This window comes from Astyanax mexicanus, chromosome 21, assembly GCF_023375975.1.
Source record: "Astyanax mexicanus isolate ESR-SI-001 chromosome 21, AstMex3_surface, whole genome shotgun sequence".
Lineage (NCBI taxonomy): Eukaryota > Metazoa > Chordata > Actinopteri > Characiformes > Acestrorhamphidae > Astyanax > Astyanax mexicanus.
In genome coordinates this window covers 27,362,766-27,386,052 of record NC_064428.1, presented here as the reverse complement: position 1 = coordinate 27,386,052, position 23,287 = coordinate 27,362,766, and the positions used below count along the sequence as shown (strand labels likewise).

At 36.4% G+C, this 23,287-nt stretch overlaps 1 protein-coding gene across 1 annotated transcript; it reads right to left on the bottom strand.

The window, feature by feature from the left end:
• Positions 1–2,251: 2,251 nt before the first annotated feature.
• On the bottom strand, positions 2,252–21,322 carry si:ch211-243a20.3 (uncharacterized protein LOC100151507 homolog). The gene is made up of 4 exons (XM_049470137.1): positions 20,944–21,322; positions 9,516–9,653; positions 6,213–6,342; positions 2,252–3,352 (listed from the first exon to the last, which is right to left on the bottom strand). The coding sequence occupies exons 2-4, from the start codon at positions 9,634–9,636 to the stop codon at positions 3,028–3,030; spliced, it is 576 nt and encodes a 191-aa protein (XP_049326094.1). The 5' UTR covers positions 9,637–9,653; positions 20,944–21,322; the 3' UTR covers positions 2,252–3,027.
• Positions 21,323–23,287: the final 1,965 nt, after the last annotated feature.

Genomic DNA, 23,287 nt, shown 5'->3' with positions numbered 1-23,287 from the left:
AAACTACATATATAGATTCTGTATTTATTGTGTAGAGTATGCATTATTTACTATTTATGGAATGTACAGTAGAATATTATATTTCTATATAATTCTGTATATAACCTGTGCACAGACTAATGAGGATTTTAGAAGTGTAGTATATTAGAAGTTATAGATATATACAGTATAATAGAGCATATGTGTATATGTCTAGAATTGTGTTTTTGGTATAAAGTTGAATACACTATAAAAAACAATGACTGATTACTATCTTATATTCTACAGTAAATTAAGAGCATTCTGAGTATAAACTGTTTATAAATTATATCAATTTATTTTATATACAGCTCTGGAAAAAATTAAGAGACCACTTAATGATGATGTTTTTCTTTGAATTTGATATTTTTGCACCAGGAGTAAAGGCAAAATGTTATCCAAAAGCAGTGTGTAAGACTGGTGGAGAAGAACATGCCAAGAAACATGAAAACTGTGATTAAAAAACAGGGTTATTCCACCAAATATTGATTTCTGAACTCTTAAAACTGTATGAATATGAACTTGATTTCTTTGCATTATTTGAGGTCTGAAAACGTTCTGCATCTTTTTTTTATGTCAGCATTTCTCATTTTTGCCAATAAATGGTCTAAATGACAATATTTTTATTTGGAATTTGAGAGAAATGTTGTCTGTAGTTTATAGAATAAAACAACAATGTTATTTTACTCAAACATATACCTATAAATAGCAAAATTAGATAAACTGATTCAGAAACTGAATTGGTCTAATATTTTTTTCTAGAGTTATACACTCAGATACACATTCACACACAGATTAATCCATTGCAATGGTTATTTACCCCAAACTTTGCTGCCTGCATTAGCTCAATATGTTTTTCCCCCAAGGTCCAACCCAACATAGCTGAAAAAGAAAGTTTGTCCTAACTTGGTCAAAAAGCAAAATTAGCCAGGGACCCGTTCTATTCCCTCATTGGTGTAAACCGGCTAGGCAAGGTTTTTCAGCCATAGGGAGTTAGTTCCAGCCCAGTGAACCCGGCTTAAAGTTCCCTGTGCCGGGGAAATTTGATTGGACCTTTGAGATCTAAACTAACACTAGTGCTGCAGCAGCAGCAGCAGAGAGAATACAGCCTGGTAGCAGGAATGGTAGCTATGGGTAAGCCGACCCAGGCTGATCACAAACCTTCCCAGTGAAGAAAAATAAGGGGAAAAAGGTCTTTAAGCTGTTTGTTATTGTTTTCCCTGAGGTTCCATTTTGATGTTTTATACCAAAAAAAAAAAAAACCCTGTTTTGATTTAATTTAATTCTTGTGTCTCAAATCATTAAAGCACATTGCATGCTTTTTATGATGTGTTGAGGATATACCATATATGACTACTAAACAAAAGAAACAATTAAAGATTATTCAGGATAAAAATCTGTAGTTTTGGTAAACAGTTTATCAGGTGTTTTAGGTGTTTTACAAGGTAAAAAAAAGACTAATTTACCTAAGGACTGGGGGTGGCTAAAGTGTCGTAATCATAAATTGTAATAAAACTTTTTTTTCACACTTAAAATCCTTCAATTTTCCGTAAAAATAATTAGTGCGACTTATGTATGAATTTTACCAGTCAGGTTACAGCGTTATAAATAAAAGGAGTTCAGGGAAGCTTCTCCAGCACCGAGACTCGAGGCTGGAGCAGTATTAGCATTAGCCGCTAACTGCGCTAAACTCTGCGCTAGCTCTTTCGCCATCCAGAGGTGAGTATGTCGGACTGTAGCCTGCGCGTTTATCGTGTTAAAACAAGCTACTTGTGACTTATCGCTAACTGAAAGCACCCTGGGTTACCAGAACACTCCAGGTTCCTCAGTTTACTGCTGTAGGGTGGAATTTAATAGCGCTAAGTACTGCTAACTGCGGCTAGCGCTGCTGCTAACTGCGGCAGCTAGCACTGCACCTAACCGAGCTGTTAAAAATCATGGAAATCTAAGCTTACTGTAAATAAACAGAAGCACTTTACTTACACAATTAAACAGTTTTCAGGAGTGAAATCTGTGTGGATTAACATTCAGCACTCTGGCGACACCCTTGTTCCTTACTATTGTCCCTTACAATGTGTTTTTTAATCTGCGCCTTATTACCAGAAAATAAACGTTCATTGATAGCGTGCCTAATAATGCTTTGCACCTTAAAGTCTGTAAAATAAACTGTAATATTCTTAATGAAAAATATTCAGATGAATAAAACACAAACATAGAAATACTTCAATAATAATAATGATTAAGGATACATCTTTTATGAACATCTTTTGATCTTTTACAGTGTCAAAAAAAATACGTTTGAATTATATAGACAGGGGGCGTGAATAAACTGTGGTAGGCTATATAGGTGAGTATATGTAAATACATTAATAAAAAAAAACATTACATTTTTCAGCTGTCCAATTACACTGATGAAACAAAAATTCCATATTAAATAAAAACAAATATCTGAACTTATTGTGTGTCACAAGGGATATATTAAAATTTATATGAAAAAAAAAAGAATTTCACGTAACAATTAAAGTGAATTATTACAATTAGTATTTTATGTTAAAATATATTTTTGCTGTAATTTTAAAGTTAAAATGTACACTAAAATGTATTTGTTACAAAATTACTCTTGGATTTCCAACTGAAATAAAATATTTTTTAAAATGTGAACATGAATCATATAAAATATCACAAAAGTCGATAAAGTGTGGAATAACAGCTGAAATGTTTTTACAGGCCTAGTACCCAAAAAAAAACAGTATTTCTGCCTAGAAAAGCCATGTTTTTTCTGACTCACTCGCTATATATGTGTAAAATATATCATTCATAATTCATCATCAACATAACATACAATATTCTGCAGAAGTTATACCATATTTAATACATTAAGCAATGTTTTCCATATTTAATACAATATTTATAGTGTTTATAGTATCAGATTTACTCACACTCTTTTACTGTCTCTCTCTCTCTCTCTCTCTTATTCTTTCTATTCTTGTTTGCCCTCCCCTCTCGCACCTATCTCTCGTTCTCTCTGGCTACGACTCTACCGCTCTCGTCCTTATACACCCTCACTCTCCGGGTCTGTGGCACTCTGTTGACGGGCCGCAGCACGCGAACCCTGTAGCGTCGGGGGTACTTTGCCAGGCTGGTGCCTGCCCCCCTCATGCTCTGGGGGGCAGGTTCAGCCCCCTCGGCCCCCTCTTCTCCATCCTCACGGTAGCCATGACGACGGAGGAAGGGCTCCAGGGTTGCTAGGCGATGGTTGAGGTCGGTGATGCGCCTCTGTAAGTGTGAGACTTCTCTGAAGAGATCGTTCAGAGACTCGGAGAGAGGACGGACCCTGTGGAGAGGAGAGGAACTTTAGAGTCTGTGTGTGAGAGTGTATAAAAGAGCAAGAGTGCATTTATATAAAGGGTTACCAGGAATACTAAATGATTACTATAACCAATATTTATTATTATTAGTAGTAGTAGTGTGTAAAACAATGCATCTTGGCATGGATTTGTAGAGGTTCTTAATGAAATTTTGTGTTGATCGTGTGTCTAATAGCATCCTACAGCTGGTCATGACACTGACATCATCATAAACATTATGTTAACAAGTTCTTGCAACCAGTGGCCCTACATTTTGGCATGCACACTATTTCTGTGCACTGTTTAAACAGGACAATGCTTGTCTACAAACTGCTGCCATCTCAAGAGCTTGCCTTAAATGTCAAGCCCCATCACTACGCATCTCCCTGACAAAGAAAATGTGTGGGTGCTGTTGGACATGCTATCAACACTCCTACACTTCCACAAAATCTAAAGGATCTGGGAGAGAATATTTAACTGCATAGGATGGATTATTAAAGTACACCATTAAGAACCTCTACAACTTTATGCTGAGACATTTGGCCTCTATGTACGTATATCTGTATAACAGATAATAAATTATAAAAGAATGCATGTGTGTGTCTGTGTGTGATGTTCTCCCTCTTCCCTTTGCCACAGTGTGCTCTGTTTCCGCAACAGAAAAATCAATAAATGTGAAACAAGCTGAAAATATGATTTCATATCAGCCTACAGAGCTGTGAAACAACAGCTACTATTTACACACACACTCACTAACACACACACACACACTTTCATACTCACTAACACAATATGATTCAGTATCTATAATGATTAACTCAGTCAAAAGTAATGATTCAGAACTATTAGAAATGATTCAGCAACTGCTTTAAGTGATTCAGTTATTATTACATATGATTCAGTCAGTAATTAAATTGTACTACAAATTATTCAAAGTATATTCGAAATGGTTCAGTAACTGTTATAAGTAAATATATGAAATGATTTAGTAAATAGTATAATGTAAAATGTAGTAAAAATAGTAAAAAAAAAAGTACAATTATTCAGTAACTGCTAAAAGTGAATTAGTATATTATAAAAAAAATCAGTAACTGCTATACATGAAGTGGTATAAATGATTCATTATTTATTATAAATCACTATTATATATTATTATATAATTATTATTATATATTTACTAGATATATATGATCCAGTGAGTGTGTGGTGTGGGAAAATGTAAATATAACTCATTTAAAGTCACTTATGTGCTATGTAATCAATATAAATAATTTTGCATTTTTTAAAAAGAATAGTAAACAACAATGCATTCCACCTATCATAGTAACATTGGATAGTTTAGCATTTAACAATATTAAGCTGTGCTACAAAAATAACCAAAACCTCAATAGCTTAGCACTTTTGCCAGCAGACTCTGATGTTATTTATAATTCCTAAGGTAGGTGGTGCTTATAAAGTAAATGAAAATAAGGATCTAATAAAGCACAGAGCGAGTGTGTTTGCTCTGTTCTGTGACTCCTAACCCCTTTAACAACTAATTACAAGTAATCAGTGGAGCCTTAATGTTCTGCAGCAAAGTGCATGTGACTCTCAATGACCTGCACTTTAACCCACAGTCATGAGCTGCTGCACCACAGCTCTCAGAGAATATTATCCAAACATGAGGCTATGTGCGGCACGCAGTAGCCAAGAGAAAACTGGTCTTAGGGAGGGTATTCAGTGCTCTCACCTCCAGAGATGCTTTGTAACAGCATTAAATTAAATTGTTGAGTTAAAATTAAGTGCTGTTTGGATGTCACGGGTTAGTGATACTGACAGTAAAGAACCTTGGGGCATTCTAAGTGTTCAGAGAAGGCCTAATGATTTCTGGGAACTACGGCATACATACAGTTCATTTTTAATTTCAGAAAATCATTATGCAAATCAGTGTTTGTCACACTTATTCTGCACTGCCTCCCTTTTGTAGAATATTTGTAAGAATTCCAAAATTGTAATTGGCGCAACCACCTCAGGCTGATTCCCAAATTGTTCTCAGCAATCGGGTTGTTTGCACATGCGGCTCAGGCCGATTCCCATATTATACTCAGCAACCAGGGTGTTTGTGTAAATGGCTTGGGAGAATTCCTATATTATACTCAGTAACTGGGGTTGCTACATTGCTATGAGCCCCATAACTGTGTCAATCTCTGTTCTATACAAGGAACTAAGGAGTAAACTAAATAACTGAAAAAAGATAAACAAATAACCAAAAACCAAAAACCAAAACAAACGAGAGAAACTAAAGAACATAAACTAAACCAACTAGGGATAATAATAAGAAACAAACTAAACAGGGCAGGAAAATATACACGAGAAATAAACTAAGAAATAAACAAGGAAATAGACTAAATATATATACAAGGCAAAAACAGAGAAAAACACAGAGCAAGGAACTAGGGAACGAGGAGAATAAACTAGAGTAACGAGGAACGACAAAACAACAGAGGAAGGTGCAAAGGCCGACGAAGACACAGTGCCACAAGAGATCTATAAATTGGAACATGAAACAATGAACACCTGGGGAAGGGCGGAGCTACAAGTGCACGTGGTGGAAAACTACTGAGACAGGAGACACAGAGGTGCAGGGGTCACGTGGGAATAACACACAGGCACGAGGACAGACAGGAACAGGGCGAGGACGTGACACATGCAGCTCGGGCAGATTCACATATTATACTCTGCAGCTGGGATGTTCAGGTGAACAGCATCTGGTCAAAGCGTCCAGCTTTCACTGATTACAGATCACATCTCTATGTCTCTATGAAAGATATTAATGAAGTCACAGTTTGGGAATGTGTGATTAAGTACCTTGAGTAGTCAGGAAGTAGAGTGCTGGGCTGCGAGTGCAGCAGCGTCTTGATCTCGTTAAAGATGCGCTTCCCCCAAGCGTCCAGCACGCGTGTCACACTCCTTACATTAGCCACGTTTACGTTCTCCGCTGCCGTGAAAACCAAGAATACAATAAAAAAAATACAATAAAGTCAGGCACTAATGAGCAGAGTGAGGCACCGTGTGACCTCAGGCCACAGGTCAAGGAGATAATGAGTACATTAGATTGGTGACCCTGTGTCATTCTCTCTTGCTATTGTTAGCAAAACTGGAAAACCGGACTGAAAGGAGGCTGGAAGTGGACGTGACCTTTCGGAGCAGACGGCGACCGGTCGGCAATGTGATTTTCATTTCAATAACGTGACTGCATGAATGCTATCAGCCAGATTGCAATTAGAGTTATTATTGCTATAGGAATCTAATAAAGCAAAACACTCATTAGATTTCCAGCAGTTATTACAGCGAGCTTAATAAGTGTCGCAGCCCTCAGGGATTAGCATCCCGGATAACAAATTAGCCTGGATGGAAAACATATTTACATGGTGATGAGTCAAGAAATGATGATCATCTGCATGTTTTAAATCAAATAATTATACCAATCAGCAAAAGAGCTAAAAAAATATTTTCGATAATTAATTTTTGAAGACAGTCCGTGCACAAGCTGACATGAGGAGAACTTGTCTCATTTAGAGGCTGTATGATAGGAAGTAATTTGCAAAAAACGCTTTTTAAATATTTTATTTGACTAGTTTCACAAATAACTACATAAATTATTTTTTTGTCGAAATTTTTTGGTGGTACAAATTTTCTGGGATATTATTGTCTAAACTGCTTTATCAATGTGTTACAAGAAAGAACAGCCAGTCAGAACTGATTTTTTTTTTTTATCCCGACTAAAGGACCCAATAACAAAACCAGTTCTGTTTTATTCAAATGAATAAATATGGATTGGGGAATGGTCATAAACAATTTAACTATGACTTATTACTATAATAATAATTTCAGTAGGTCTTCTACTTAAGCCCACACAAATGAGGACCCTAAGGGAAAACTACAAGACCATGAAAATCTCTTTGTCCAAGAGAACAAGTCATCTTAAATTTATTCTAAACTAAATCTCCATACAAAGTCTGTAAATTGTGGCTCCCTAAAGTGAGGCCGGTTCACACAAGTTTAAGCCAACAGCATCTCTCTCAAGTGTTTTATTATTACAGAAAATGAACGAGCCGTGAATTAATAGTTACTTGACTGGGCGACTAGCCATATATCACCACTAATTAATTGCTAGTTTTTCCCAGATGCGAAGCTTTCGGGGAAGGTTTGGCCAAATTCCTGAAAACGCTTTTTTATTTTTTCATCTCTGGGAGACCTAAATGACTTTAGGGATTTGATTTTAGCGTGGAATGCTCCTTTAAACCTCATTTTACTGTAATACAAGTGTGGCAAAAATCGTTTTTTAATCATTCCCCAGATGAAGGCAGGCTAAATGTTGTTTTTTTTCATACAGTCTTTCTCAGGGAGGGAGAACAGCAGAGCATCGCTCCTAAGTGGAATAATTGGAGAGTGTTAAAACAGCAGGCTGTCCTCATCTGACACTGAAGTTTCCTCCCTTCAAGTCTCTAAATGAGGTGAAGATGGAATCAAGTGAGGAGAAGTGATTTCTAATTCGAGGCTGATATTAGACGCAAGAAATTGAAAAATTATTGTTCCCCTTGTTGCTATTTCTGCAACGCTGGAGATTCTCTAAACTCTAAACTGAGTTTACTGTATGTGATCTACTGTGTTAACATACAGTGTACTGGTCATCAGACGTTCAGCAGACGGCATGCTGTATAGTCAAAGTGCTTTACGTAAACACAGTAAAAAAAAAATAACATTTAAAATCAATATAAATAGGGCGCTGAGTGGTCCAGCGGTCTAAAGCGCTGCCACTATAAGCAGGAGGTCGCAGGTTCGAACCCCTGCTCATGCAGTTTTGCATCAAGCTGCCGGCGCTCAGAGGGAGCACAATTGGCCTTGCTCCCTCCAGGTGGGTAGATGGCGCTCTCTCCCCACATCACTCCTAGGGTGATTTCCACAGAACAGGGCATCTGTGAGCTGATGTATCGGAACTGAGCTGCTGCGCTGTCCTCAGAGCGCACTGTGATGCTGCTCTGCAATGCTGCATCAGCAGCAGCTTGAAAAGAAGTGGTGGCTGACTTCACATGTATAGGAGGAAGCATGTGTTAGTCTTCACCCTCCTAGTGTGTTGGGGCATTACTAGTGATAGGTGGAGTCCCAGTAAGTGGATTGGGTAATTGGCTGTGCTAAATTGGGGAGAACATGGGAAAATTTTGAAATTAAATTATATATAAAAAATAAAATGATATTTGGGACAGTAGTTACATTTTTTAATATTTAATAAAAAAACACCTCACCAATGATATGTTTACCTATGGCTGATTTATTTGTTTTCTTTTTTTAATGTTTCTCAGCCAACTCTCCCCTTGACATTGCAAGTCATTCAACACATAGCTAGCAATTACTTAATCCTGTGCTAGAGCATGAAAGGTGGTGTTGGTGACTGGCTGGATTAGAATTGTGTAGATTGAGACTTATCGAATCATGGGAAACTAAACTTTCATATACAGCACCTTTAATGTTAAGCAAATTAAGAAACCATGTCATGCTGTTCGCTGAGAGATGGTTCTACTTATAGTTTATAGTCAGCCAAGGACAGAAAGCTGAGGTTGCAATGGGCACAGACTCACAAGAACCAGGTAGTGATACGTTTATAGAGTGTATTTGTAGTACTATGTGTTTTCTTGGCAAACTTTGGACCTGTTGATACCAATCACTCAGTCATCACTTGTATGCCACAGCCCATTTGAGTATTTTTGACCACGTGCATCCCTTTATGGCCACAATTCACCCATGGTATAATCGTTTCTAAAACCAATCAGATGCAAAATTTGCAATCATGTCAGGATGCACCAGGAATGTTTTTTTTACATCTTTGGAATCCATTGTACAAAAATCGGAGGCTGTATAGCCATATCTACAACAGCTACTACAATATATTTGATATTTCTAGGAACATATAAATGGTGTCAATCCATAAAGCTGCTGGTACAAAGGTGTTAATATATAAAAAGTGATTTGATTTGACCGAATAATTGACAGATATTCTGAATACAGCATCCCTCTTTTTTCCTGATGTGGACCCCCCGTGGAGCCACTTGCTTTAGAACTAAAAGAGGCTTGTCAGGTTTTCTCAAATGCTTTTTTTAGTCCAGTGTTTACCTCCTTCCCTGTAGTTCCAGTTCCCATAATCCAGCTCGTTACTCATTGCAAGAGACTGAGCCAAAAGCGTCATGACCAGCATCAGTGTCGTCACGGTCCTCATCACCATGGGAACAGCCATGGTGAAGTTTCAGAGGCCTGAGGAGAGGAAGAGCGAGAGAGAGAGTGAGAGAGAATGGAAGAGCGTTTTAGTCAATTCAGTGGCAGTAGCTGCCAGTGGCATTAACAGTATCACAGAACATTACTGTACACTCAATGTCAGAATTTTGTGAAAACCCCTTCTAGTGAGAATGCATTCAGCTACTATAAGCTTTATAAAAGTTTCCCATACCAGGGATTGAACACAGACAACCCAGACCAAACCCAAATAAACAGACTTTTTTAACCGTTAAACATATACAGTTAGAGATCCTGTGCAGCTTGAATATTCTCACAGCAAATCCTGCAGATTTTGCTATAGGGTGGATGGAGAAGCAATAGCATGTCCACAAGCATTCCACACATTTTCAATCATTTCAATCAAAAGCATTGTCCTGTTGGAAAAATGCACAGAAATGTGCATTCAGAAAAAGTTGGTTACACAATGGTTGCAGGACCATGTTAACGTAACATTGATGTCTTAAATGGCATCTAATGGCCACAAAACGTTGATCTTGGTGGATCCAGATACACAGATGCCTTGGTCATCTCAACCAAGACCAAAGTGGGGCTCGTCACAGTCTGGCACAACTGCCTACCAAGTTTCATTCCTGTCAGTTGATGTCAGTTGGGCGAAACAATGAGTGTAGGCATTGGGGTGCAGCAAGTAGGGCTACCGATCAAGAGTTAAGTCAGCGCAGAGCACTCAAAACCAGAGGAAAACAGCAAAACAACAGTAATCAGCCCTTTAATCAGGCATTAAAATGGCTTTTTAAAAAGCTAAATAATAGTGTTTTTTTCTGGGATTAAAAGTGTGAATTCTGCTGTAACTGGAAATATCTGTCCAAAACTGTGCCGGACTGAGGTGCACATCTTTCGACACGTGTGTTTACTAGCACGTTTCCCAACCATGTGGATGAAGGCCGTGCAGTTACCTTGTGTTACCTCCTGCCCCTTTACCCTGTTGTGATCCCCTTATGCTTCTCAGGCAGCAAATGAGAGAATAAGGTGAAAATAAATGAAGGGATTTCATTCCCCAGCATGAGCAGATGCCCTGAAAAAAATCACTTTTATCTATTTAAATCAGACCAGATACTGGATAATATAGCTGTTTACAACAGTTACTTTTTCAGTTCATTTTCTTACCTGTGGAAAAGATGTTTAAAATTAAAGTAACACACCTGTTTTCTTGTACACATTACTTAGTGTTGTCTGATCTGAATCTAAATGATCTATTTTTTTTATATGACCCACTTACCCCTCCTTAATCAATCAATCAATCAACCTTTATTTTGACTTGGATGTACATTGAGGGCAACCCTCATTTTCAATGTAGCTGAGCATTTACAGAAACAGGGATTGACATGACAGAAAATAATAGCTAAATTTAATTATTGTAAAAGAGCAGTAAATAAAATATAAAAATAGGTAAAAAATAAAAATAGAATTGGAATAAAATAGAAAAAAATAAAATTAATGATTATAATAAAGTATGGTCTAATTGATAAAAAATAAGATCAAAAGAAAATAAGGCTAATACAATAAAAATGAATTAAAATGAACAAAAACTAACTTTTACATAATGCAATAAAAATCCAAATAAATAAATGAACTAAAAAATAATAATAATACAAATAATAGTAATAATAATAAAATAATAATAATAAAATAATTTAAAAAGCTGTAATAATAATAATAATAATAATAATAATAATAATAATAATAATAATAAGCTAAAAGAAGAACTAAAATAAAAAATAAAGAATAAATAGGATTAAGTAAAACAGGTACAGGCTGTCTGAAGGTGGTTAGATATTAAATGTTTAAAATGATTTAGTGACACCAGTGAGCTGAGTTTTAGAACCTTAAACTAGAGGTAGAGGTAGGGTAGGGGTGGGGTTGGGTTTGTTGAGTGCTCAGCATCCTTAAACTTCTTGACTCTTGATCCTAGCCTCGCCCCTGAGTGTTCGTATAACTGTACAGAAATGTACTGTATTTGTGTGCAGAGCATGGCTTGACCTAAGGCCTAAAATGAGCCTCAAAAGCTTGAAAGTTTGACCTTATAAGCTTGTTGGAAGGAAAACATCCGTGAGAAGGAAGCAGATCTGCTGCACCTTTATCGCACCGATAGGTCAATCTAAAAGCCAGAAAGCCGATCCGTCTAGGGGTGTGGAGAGAGCAAGTCAGAGAGGGTGAGAGAGAGAGAGATCGTACAGATGCACAGAAGATCAGATGAAGAAGAAGAAGAGAGACTAAGCTAATAAGCTAAGGGTCTCTGGCCCCTGCGGTAAGCCTCACAGATCAAACTGGGTCTGGGGACTGGCTTTTGAAGCCGTCGACAAGAAGGATCAGGAAGGATTGAGCCGCGCCGGTCGGATGGCATTACTGCGGTGTCTGTTTTTGCGACCATGTGATGCTAATTAGCTCATTTTCACTGTTGATGAGCAACAGCACGCGCTTAATTAAGAAGAGCATTAGATGTCTTGATTTAAATACGGGCTAGACATGAGCAGATCCATACTAAGGTATTAATACTTCTGATCCTGACCTTTCGTTTTCAGCATATTGATCTATGTAAACATAAAAAGCAATGTAAGCCAAATGAATGTATTGGATAGAAACTACTTTTGCTTTTCCCACTTAATTCCTCTGTTCTTTACACACACACATATATATACACACAAACAAACAAACAAAGCAGCAAGATACAAGATCCCAAAACCCCAAAATGGTAGGCTTTTTCAAACCTGTCAATCAGAGCGATTTCAAGCGATACAACATATATATTTCTAAGGACCCGCATTTACCCTCAGTTCTCTGCACACATACATATATACAAGGTAAAGGGAAAAATACACAATACCTTAAAAAATGGGCAAATCTTTGGAAAATTGTCTCTTAAATTGTTAGTTTTAATAGTTACAATTGATTCCTATGAAAAGTTTTACACCACAATTCCAAATGGTGTAAAAGTGCTTTCTCTGCTGCCCTATAAAAATCTCTCAGACAATATTTTTGAGTAGTGTACCTCTTGGTGAGAGACCATTGACTGCTAGACATGCCTCTACAATTTATCCAGTTCATAGACTTTAAGAATTCTTTCAACACATTTGATTTTAATCAGCTAATAAACAAGCCCTTTTCAGTTTAGAGTTACCCTGCATTCACACTGGAACGCGATGAGTCGCTTGTGTTGCCCAGCGTTTGTCGCTTGTGGGCGTGTCAAGATCAACGCACGCGTTTATCATGGTCCAGCCTCCGACAAGAAAAAAGGCACAAAAAATGAATTGCTTGGGCACTTTGTTCTACAGCTATAAGTCCCAAACTTGCTGGACTCTTGGGCTTTTCTGTGATTTAACTGCTCTGTAAAAGCATCTGTTCCCGCAGATCGACGTGGGTCCACCCGGTTCGACAGAATGAACAGTGAAAATACAGAGAGCAGGAGCTTGAGGACGTCGGAGCGCCTTGTTTGTGATTGGTCCAAAGAAAGCTAGAAGCCAATCGGGTTAGAATGTCGATTCACCGCGTCATAATTTATTTGCATAAAGTTGAGAAAAATTCGGCTCTGTGTCGCTTGTCGCCTCTCGCGTGTCAGGGCGATAAATCGCGCCCTGCCATAGGAAATTAATAGTCGCCTGTCGCTTTGTCGCTTTCCAGTGTGAATGCAGGGTTACAGGGGTTTGTTAAAGCAGAGAAACCTTTAAAATATGCAGAACAAGGTGCCTCCAGGACCAGGATTGATAAACACACACAACAACAGCTAACACCTCACAAAGTTTGAAACCCACCTTAATCAAGAAACAGCAAAACGGCCAATGCAGACCTAAACCAAAAGCTTAATTTAGTTTCTCTATTTGCGTTCTTATCTGTATATGTGTTCTTGTGGACTCAGGAAACAACCTCAGTCATTGTGTAGACTTCATACAATCTGATATTCAATAATTATACCTTTGCACCAGTGTTGGTATGATGGTAAAAGAGAAAGCTTTTTTTAAATAGTACTATTGGGTGACAAAATTAAGTTTTAAGATGCAGTATTTTTAGTTGAGAACGCTGTTGTTTAGACTTATAATATGTAGTTTATTTAATGAGAAAGGAAACTATATGAAAAAAGTCAAAAATATTTAAAATCAGTTGTAAAAGCTGACAAAAACTGAAAAGTTAGATTTTTCGGTACCACTTTAAAATAAGACTACCTTTATAAAGGGTTTACAATTAGTTTATTAATAATCAGTTATAACACATGCATAGAAAGGGCAACAATGTAGATGGCCGTGGGTTCACTATTTAGCAAACAACAGGTCACTGTTGCCCCTTGTACGTATGTGTTATAACTGATTATATGATTTTTAAGGCATTTACAACCTAATTAGTAACCATTAATAAACTAATTGTAAACCATTTATAAACCCTTTATAAAGGTAGTCTTATTATAAAGTGGTACCGATTTTTGAGCTTGTTATGGCTGCTGCGCTTGCACAGATCTCCTCACAGAGGGGAGCTTTTCCTATTAATAACAACATAACCAGCAAGTTGATTGGCTGTTTTTGACTGTAAACAGATTTAAATTGTGGTGACGCAACGTAAAACAGCATGAGTCTCGTCATTTCCATATGAATAAAGTATATTACAAATATTATGGTCATTTTAAATTAATATTATTCACATTTTTTAATCACATGCAGAGTCTGAGCCCATTTATTACAGCAATAAGTGAGAAACGCTGTGTGCTGATCAGCTGGTCTCAGGCCATGGCAGAGACTTGCTGCATGGCAACAGGTACAATTAAAAACAGAGAGAAATAAAAGAGTCAGGAGAGAAAGAGAGAGAGAGAGAGAGAGAGAGAGAGAGAGAGAGAGAGAGAGAATAAAGAGCTTTTTTCCACACATAACAGACTGCAGGAGTCGTCTCTGGGGCCAAGCAGAGAGTCCAGAACATTTCAGAACTCCTGCACGTGGACTCGCCACCACACATGTTCTTCTAATCTCAGCTCAGATTCATCTTTTCCTCTTAAATTTGGTGTGGAGTTTCTTTTTCATGCAAGCCATTAAATGACTGACCCATTGAACCCACTGATCGCCATTTATCTTTAAACTTATTCTGTGTAAGCTGTGAAGCTCCTATCTAAAATATGTTGCTAGTTATAAATAAAGGCATAAATATATAAAGGCATTTTTTAACATAGTCCACCTATATTTTCAGTTCAAAGTTCACAAGTAGCTGGAAAACTGAGCTCTTCCAATAAGTAACCATATGCCCAGATATTAAAGAACATTTAAGAAACATTTTAAAAAGGTAATGGCTGATTTGCATCACAACTTTTTTTTCACATAACATTCTCAGCTACAAATACTAACATTATGGAAGTTTATTAATAGTGACATTAATATTAAAACATTTACACAAGTGACATTGCAGCAACGTTACTAATTTTCTATAAAAAAATGTTCAAAGAACTTTCTGAAACCTTGACAGATTGCACAATCTAAAAATATCATTTGTAAGATTCAGAAACGTTCTAATAACTAAAAATTGTTAGCTGGGTATCAAGCATTTGTATAGGTATCAAATCAAATCAGTTTTCTTTACTATTGTAAGTTTATTTTATTTTAAGGGATACATATTATACCTCTTTTTACACAAGCTAGAATAGAATATATCTATAGGCTTCATGTTGGGCCATTGACATGTCTATAAGAGATCTCACCAGCTCTATTCTTGCCAGTTTCAGTCATTTCAGAATGAGCCATTTAAAAGCTCTGTTACTTTTATGGAAATAAGCTATTACTGGCCCGCCCCATGTTCACACTGAGCCTTTAGCACATGTTACTGTTAGCTTGTGCTAATAGCAAAACACAAACATACTAGTCCATGCATAAATGTGATGAGGCACAAAACTCATTATTTGAAAGTACTCTGTCATGCCACAGATCCCTCTGTCAGACGAAGTCTGCTGGCTATTCCCGCTATATGCTGTCTAAGGTTCTCAACCAGCAGTCCAAAGTGGGTGGGGCTCAGATGGTGGTTGATGAGTGAGGGGTGGTGCCAGGGAAGTTTGATGTAGGTGTTCTAAACGCGAGTTTTGTATAACATGTTCCCTTTAAGTGCCTTTATGAGTTAAGAAGTATTAGTCGAAATAAAGTTTTTTAAAGTAAACAGAAAAAAGGGATAAATGGTTGGTATATGGTTATTTATTTAAAGGGCTCAATTGATAAATAGTTTTCCTCATCATTTGAATAAGGAATGAAGGAGATAAAGGTCTGGGCATGTTAAAAGTGATAAATGTGTTTTGTTGCCTTGCCTTTTTTGGAGCTCTTTAAAAGAAGTTTTCCATGGATACAAACAGGGACTATGTTCATTCATGCTCACAACAGAGAGAGAGAAAGAGAGAGAGAGAAAGAGTGTGCTGATGGTCTTGTGACTACTATAACTCAGGGCTAACTTGATTAGTTTATCTATAATGTTTGTGTAAAATAGCCTTTGTGCTGAGTGAGGTCACAAGGCCTTGGTCTGCAAATGAGTGCAGACTCAACGGCATAAAGGACTGAGTTCACATTACCCTAATGCTCTGACTGTCAATTCAGGACATATTGAGTTCAAGTCAAGATCAAGGGCCCTAGTTTAGCGATCTATAGGTGAGAGGTCAACAGCACACCGCGCAGCTTGATTTAGGGCGTGTCAGTGTGTCTTTGCTATTGTAATGATGAGAAAAGTATGCATTGTGCTTCTTGAAACACGCAAAAGGCACCCCTTTCTTTTTTGTTTATGATACAATGCAAAAATGATACTCTTAAACAAGTTCAAGAATATGACTTAGCAGAGGTCTTATCAATAATTACTTATTTAAGTTGAATTTTACTTTTATTTAACCTTAGTATAATTGCATTCTCTGCTTTGGCAACCAACCTCAACAGCAAAATGCAATGTATACTAGACATGTATGTGACAGAAAAACATTTTTACATTCATTTTACATCATAATATCCCTAACGTTGTTGCACATTTAAAAATTGTAAGCAGCTTATCAAGCACAACCTTAACTTTACTCGCCTTAGAATTACACCAGTTTTTACACTGCCATGCTAAAAATCATGGGATAGCAGTATGTAAGTTGATCATGACAGCTTGGGTGAAGTTAAGCACTTGAGGCAAGGTGAATGTGAATTTTGTGTGGGATGTGTGGCCACATTTTCAACCGGTAGACCCACCCTCTTCTCCTAAACCAAGTTGCCTTTGTCTCAGACTTCCTTCATTGAGCTTACAGCACAAAAGCCAATCGGATTGAAGCAGCATAAAAATCAGTTCCTGTAAGTTGACTACAACTCAGCTACTCCATGTAATGAACAGAAAGGGCATGATGCAAAACCGGTTGGTTCCAGGCAACTCATTTTGAAGTGTAGCCCCACCTTCTTATGATATAAAAGAATAACACTAAAAATTATTTCTGAGGAAATTGTAAAAAGTGGCACTGGAGATGGAAAGTCAGGTAAGATGAGAAAATGAGATGGTAGGAAAAATGGGAGGGGCTGTTTTGTTAATGAAACCTTTGGGCATGGGTGGAGCTACACACTGCAATCATACTGCAACCAGCCAGCAGAGGCACTAGACCTGTGGTGACTCCACTTTTAAGAGCAGTTGCCATGTTCATGCTTTTCTACACTTATTAGTTATTATCTGACATGGACTTGTAATCAGACCAGCTTGTAAATCAGTATAGATAGCTTTTCCAATTCTATTCTTTGTTCTGCTGATTAAACCCTGGAAGGAAAAAGAGACAAGTCAGTGTAAATGTTGCTCATACTGAGGCACACATGGGTGGACCTTACATAACACTGAAATCACAGGAGAAAGTAACTGACTCTGATTCTTCTGCTTGTTATTATATTACATCATCTGAAAATGCCCTATAGATCAGGGGTGGGCAATTTAATTTCTTAAAGGGCCACCTCAGAATCTGTGACTGTTTTGGAGAGCTGGACCAACAGACTGATTTCAGTTTGGCTTAATGTTTATTTTATCTCTTGCAAAATGCAGTAAGTTTGATAAGTTGTCACTGGTGAGAGTAGATGTTACAATTAGGTCTAATAAAAAAAAACACAAATTTTGTATCATGATTTAATCATTATTCACATAAACAACTGTGAAGAAAATTGTCATTTATTTGTATTTCGATCATTAGGTGTGCAATACATCTATACAATAAATGAGTTTCACATTTTAACTTGAATTTCTTAAATAAAGTAACTTTTCAATTATACAATTTTCTTCTTTGGTTGTAATTCCTACCCTGACTATGTAGTGGCAGTACTGGTGTTTTATCTCAGATTAAAAGCCAAAAATGGGAGTCATGGGGTAACAATGGAGTTCAGGGGAAGCTGCTGCTTCATGTCTCTGATTAATGAATCTTTGTTTGAGGAACTTTAAGGTCAAAGCTCAATGCAGGTGTTTTAAATTATTCTGTTAATAAGACAGATCTTGGTACTTGTTTGTACTCACTTAAGTTTAGTACTGTCTTTTTTTCCAGAAAGGTTTTTTTTTCTGTGTCTTTTCTGTTTACTTCTTTGACTACTTTCTACTTATAAGAACTTTTTTATATACAAAGCTGAACTATTTAATCATTTTAATTCATTTTACTGCAGGGCGCATGATTGGTGGATATTGGTGGACTGTCTCAGTGAAACATGGGTGAGAATTATCCATTTGTTGTACATTTTTTTATTCTTTTGCAAAAACTGGACCAGAGAGAAAATTTATTTTTGTTGTTAATAGTGTGAACAAAAATCTCAGTAGACTCAATGAGTTATATATGTATATATAGTTTGGGTAATTTGATAGTTGTATATGTCCATTAAAAATTACTTTTTATGGATCTGTTAAACCTCAACAACAATCCAACCAAGTCTTCACCACGACCACCAAATAAAAGTTGGATAAATTTCACTACAGTGCACAGGATTGGTGGATATTTTTCTAAAGGACTGTCTTAAGTTAAACATTGGTGATAATTATCCAATTCTTTTACATTTTTGGATTCAAAAAACTGGATTGGAGAAACCTTTTTTGTTTATAGTGTGAACAAATATGTCAATGGACTGATTTATATATATATATATATATATATATACACAAAACTAAATATAATTTCTGTGATTCTTGATTTTGATGACTTTTTTAGTCCACATGAAATTGATCTTATTTGATGGTACCGTTCTCATTTATTAAAAAAAATATAAATGTATTACATATCTTAACCAGTACAATAGTACTGTATTTCTACTAGGCCTTTTGATTTGGTGTCTAATTGTGGTCTATTTTGGGTTTAAACAGTTTCTGAAGTGAAGTTATAAAGTGCCAGTTTTTGAAATCCAAGAACAGTACAATGCACAGGTCTGCCCTAGATAATATAAGTGAATAAGTCTGAAAAGCAAATCATTGTTGTGTTTAAGTTACTTTAACAGATACATTTGTTTCTATTTAAGCAGAACCTATTTTCTTTTTTATTATTATTTTTTTTAACCGCAATAAAACTCTTATTTTGGTTGGAAGCATCTTAAGTGATCTTGAGTTTTTCAACTTTTAAACTATTTACATCAACTAATAAACTATTTATAACCCTTTTTGTGTATATATAGAGTACACCTATACCTTCAGGACAATAAAGGTTTATATGTTGCTGATACTCTTCTTCACTCTGAGCTACTAAAGCAAAATAACCAAGGCCAGTGCCAGTAGACACTTTTTATAGATAAGATCTGCTTTATGGATATGGCTTCTGGACTGGAGTGGAGGAGCATCATCTCTCCCCACAGAGTAAGTGGAAATACAGATACAGAGAGCAGAGCCAAATACTGTACTCTCACTCTGAGATAAGTGCTACAAGACATGCATGTTAAAGTCCTGGAGTCCAACTGCTACTTTTAGAACCAGAGATGTTACGATGTGGAATTTTTAACTAGAATTTGGGCTGGAGGCCATGGCTAGTCGTTTAGACTGAAATGACACTAGGGATACAAGTCCTAATCTTTTTTTTTTTTTTTAAGATTTTGATTTAAATACAAAGTCTGCAGTTTTACTAGCAGAAACACTAATTTCAGCATCAAATATAAAATTCATACTAGTCAAAATATCAGCTCAACAGATCTATAATTCCATTCTGGCTAGTCACATAACAAGGACAACATATCCCTGTCCAATCTATAAATTGAAATAACTAGTAACGCTTGTAAGAGTTGGTTTAAGAAAAAGATAAATAAAATCCTCAAAGTTTTGGATTTTTTTACTTAACAAATAAAACTGTAACGTTAATTAACTAACGTTTGTACTTGACTTTTGCTGCAATTCTGCCGAAGAGGCAAAAATTATATTTTACAAATTCTTGCATAAATACAAGAACAAATTTTAGTTGTCATGCTCTTACATCTAAAAATGTGTGTTGATTTTTGCCTAAAGATATTCACATTAATAATACAAGTTTAGATTTTAGTTCACAAGTCCACACATTACAAAAACAAATTTAGATTTTAGTTCACACATCCTCATTACAAATACAAATTTAGATTTTAGTTCACAAGTCCTCAAATTACAAAAACAAGTACAGATTTTAGTCCACAAGTCCTCAAATTAAAAGTTTAGATTTTAGTTCACAAGTCTTCACAATAAAAGTACAAGTTTAGATTTTAGTTTACAAGTCTTCACATTAAAGTACAAGTTTAGATTTTAGTTTACACATCTTCAAATTAGAAATACAAATATAGATTTTAGTTCACAAGTCCTTACATTAAAAGTACAAGTATAGATTTTAGTTCACAAGTCCTCGCATTACAAATACAAGTATAGATTTTAGTTCACAAGTCCTCACATTAAAGGACAAGCTAAGATGTTGGTTTACAAGTCTTCACATTACAAATGCAAGTATAGATTTTTGTTCACAATTCCCCATATAAAAATACAAGTTTAGATTTTTAGTTTACACATCCTCAAATTACAAATACAAGTATAGATTTTAGTTTACAAGTCCGTAAATAAAAATGTAGAGCTTATATTCTTACTATAAAAACATTTCATAGCTGATACTGAAATGAGAGTTTCTGCTATTAAAACTGCACTACAGAGATCTGTTATTCACAGATTCATAACCTTTACTGATAGTTAGTTAGAGTCAAAGTTAGAGTTAGTACTGTATCTCTGGTGTAATTTTAGGCTATCATGGCTTATTATAGGACTAAATAAAAAAGAACATTAAACATGTTAAAGATTGCAGCAGAGCTCTGCAGACTGGGGTTCTACTCACAGTTTCCAGAAGCTGATGGTGATGTTTGGTTGGTTGCTCGTTCTCCTACACCTGCTTCAATGTATTCTAAATACAGAAAAAGCCCTTCTCTTTACCTCCTCACTCTCCACAGTTTCTCTCTCCGCTCTTCTCTCGTGCCTTCACTTTCTGAAGCTCTCTCTCCTTCCTCTAACTTATAATAAGATTAAAGCTGGAGCAGACGTTCCACTTAAACTAGTTTTATTTCTGCACAAAGAGAGAATTCACACCCCTCTCTCTCTCTCCCACTCTCTCTCTCTCTCTCTCTCTCTCTCACTTTCTTACTTCCTCTCTCCCCTACTCTCTCGCTCCAGCTGTGTCCAGATCCACAGATGTTTGCCCCAGTGTCGTCCTCAGTTTGCTCTTTCTGCTTTTGTTCTTTGGATCATTCAGCTCCCTCTCTCTCTCTCTCTTTCTCTCTCTTACCCTTCCTATCTCTCATACACACACACACACACACTGACAAGTTGGCAAATCATTCAGCTAAATTCACATCGCTCATATGATTTCTGTTATTGAATCAAAAGACTTGAGCAAAAATACGTCAGGAACAACTGGAGAACTGATGTGAGGAACTGAAGCCCAGTGACTTCAGCTCAAAAGCTTTAGATAACCGACCGGCAATTCAGGGGCCTCAACTTCTACTGCTACAACAAACACTTTTAAAAACTAGACAAAATATATAAATGTTGAGACGTATAGCTCTGGAAAAAAATAAGAGACTACGTTAAAATAATGAGTTTTTTTTTTTATTTTACCAAATTGAAAACCTCTGGAATATAATCAAGAGGAAGATGGATGATCACAAGCCATCAACCCAATCTGAACTGCTTGAATTTTTGCACCAGGAGTGCAGGCATAAAGTTATCCAAAAGCAGTGTGTAAGACTGGTGGAGGAGAACATGCCAAGATGCATGAAATCTGTGATTAAAAACCAGAGTTATTCCACAAAATATACATTTTTTAACCAAAAAAAACTGAAACACTGATTTTTCTGACAGCATGAAGCATTTCCATTGTGTGATGGTCCATCCCAGATGCTTCCAACTCCAGAAAGGTTGATGAACGGCTCCTGTTCTCCACAGTAAAGTTTTATGTGACATTTATGCATTTAATTGTGCATTGTATTATTTCACTAAGGTTTGCCAAGTGTTTTCTTGTGTGGATACTGCTCTTGTACCAATTCATGATTGCAACCAGCTGTTGTCATCCCTTGTTTAAAATGACATCATATATTTTTTTACCTTATTGTTAGCCCTAACTTTCCCCATCCCAACTTTTTGTTGTTGTTTAGATTGTGTTTCAGGTCTAAAATGCAGGAATGGATGTATATTAACACATTAAATTGAGCTGATCACACAAAACATGACATATCTTGGGTTTGTGCCATCTGCAATCAAACAAATATCATAAAATAATATAAGAAAATATATTATGGATATAAGAAAATGTGAGAAACACTGTATTTATATTTCATTTGCACCTAGGTTTGTCATATCATAGCAACTAGTGACCATGTAATTTTGTGAGGAAATACACATTTCTAAGATTCCAATCATTAATCACTTGAATTTATTATTAGAATTGTACTTTTTTTCGGTCCGAAGCGCTGCCACTATGTTCGGGAGATCACTTGTTCGAATCCCAGTCAAGCAGCTTGCCATCAGCTGCCAGAGCCCTGAGAGAGCACAATAGGCTTTGCTCTTTCTAGGTAAGTAGATGACGCTATCTCTCCTTATCACTCTCAGAGTTGTGCAGCACAAGGCATCTGTGAGCTGATGTATCGGAACCGAGTCACTGCGCTTTCCTCCGAGCAGACAGTGATGCTACTCGACAATGCGGCATCAGCACTTTACATGTATCGGAGGAGGCATGTGTTAGTCTTCACACTCCTGGTGTTGTGGCGTCACTAGTGAAGGGGGGGATATACAGCTAACTAGCAGCTGAATGGGTGGGACAATTGGCCTGGCTAAATTAGAAGAAAATGGAAAAATAAATAATAAAATAAAAAACATTGTACTCATTTATGTCTGTTTTTTAAATATAAAAAATATTTTATATTTTTATAAAAGGTATAAGTCGCATGAGGCCATGTATTGAGTTTCTGCATGGCCTCATATAGTTTAAATCTGTAATTTTAATTTACAAAACCATCCTCTGAAAGATTCTTTCCACACTTTTCTTTTGTCGCCTCCTAACTATACTAAATACTAACGCTAAGATTTTTATATTTATTGTTTTTTAATGGACAAGTTCCTGTTCCAAATCTCTCGCCGTCTCAAGCTATCTCTCTCACACACACACACACACACACTTACATCCTCTT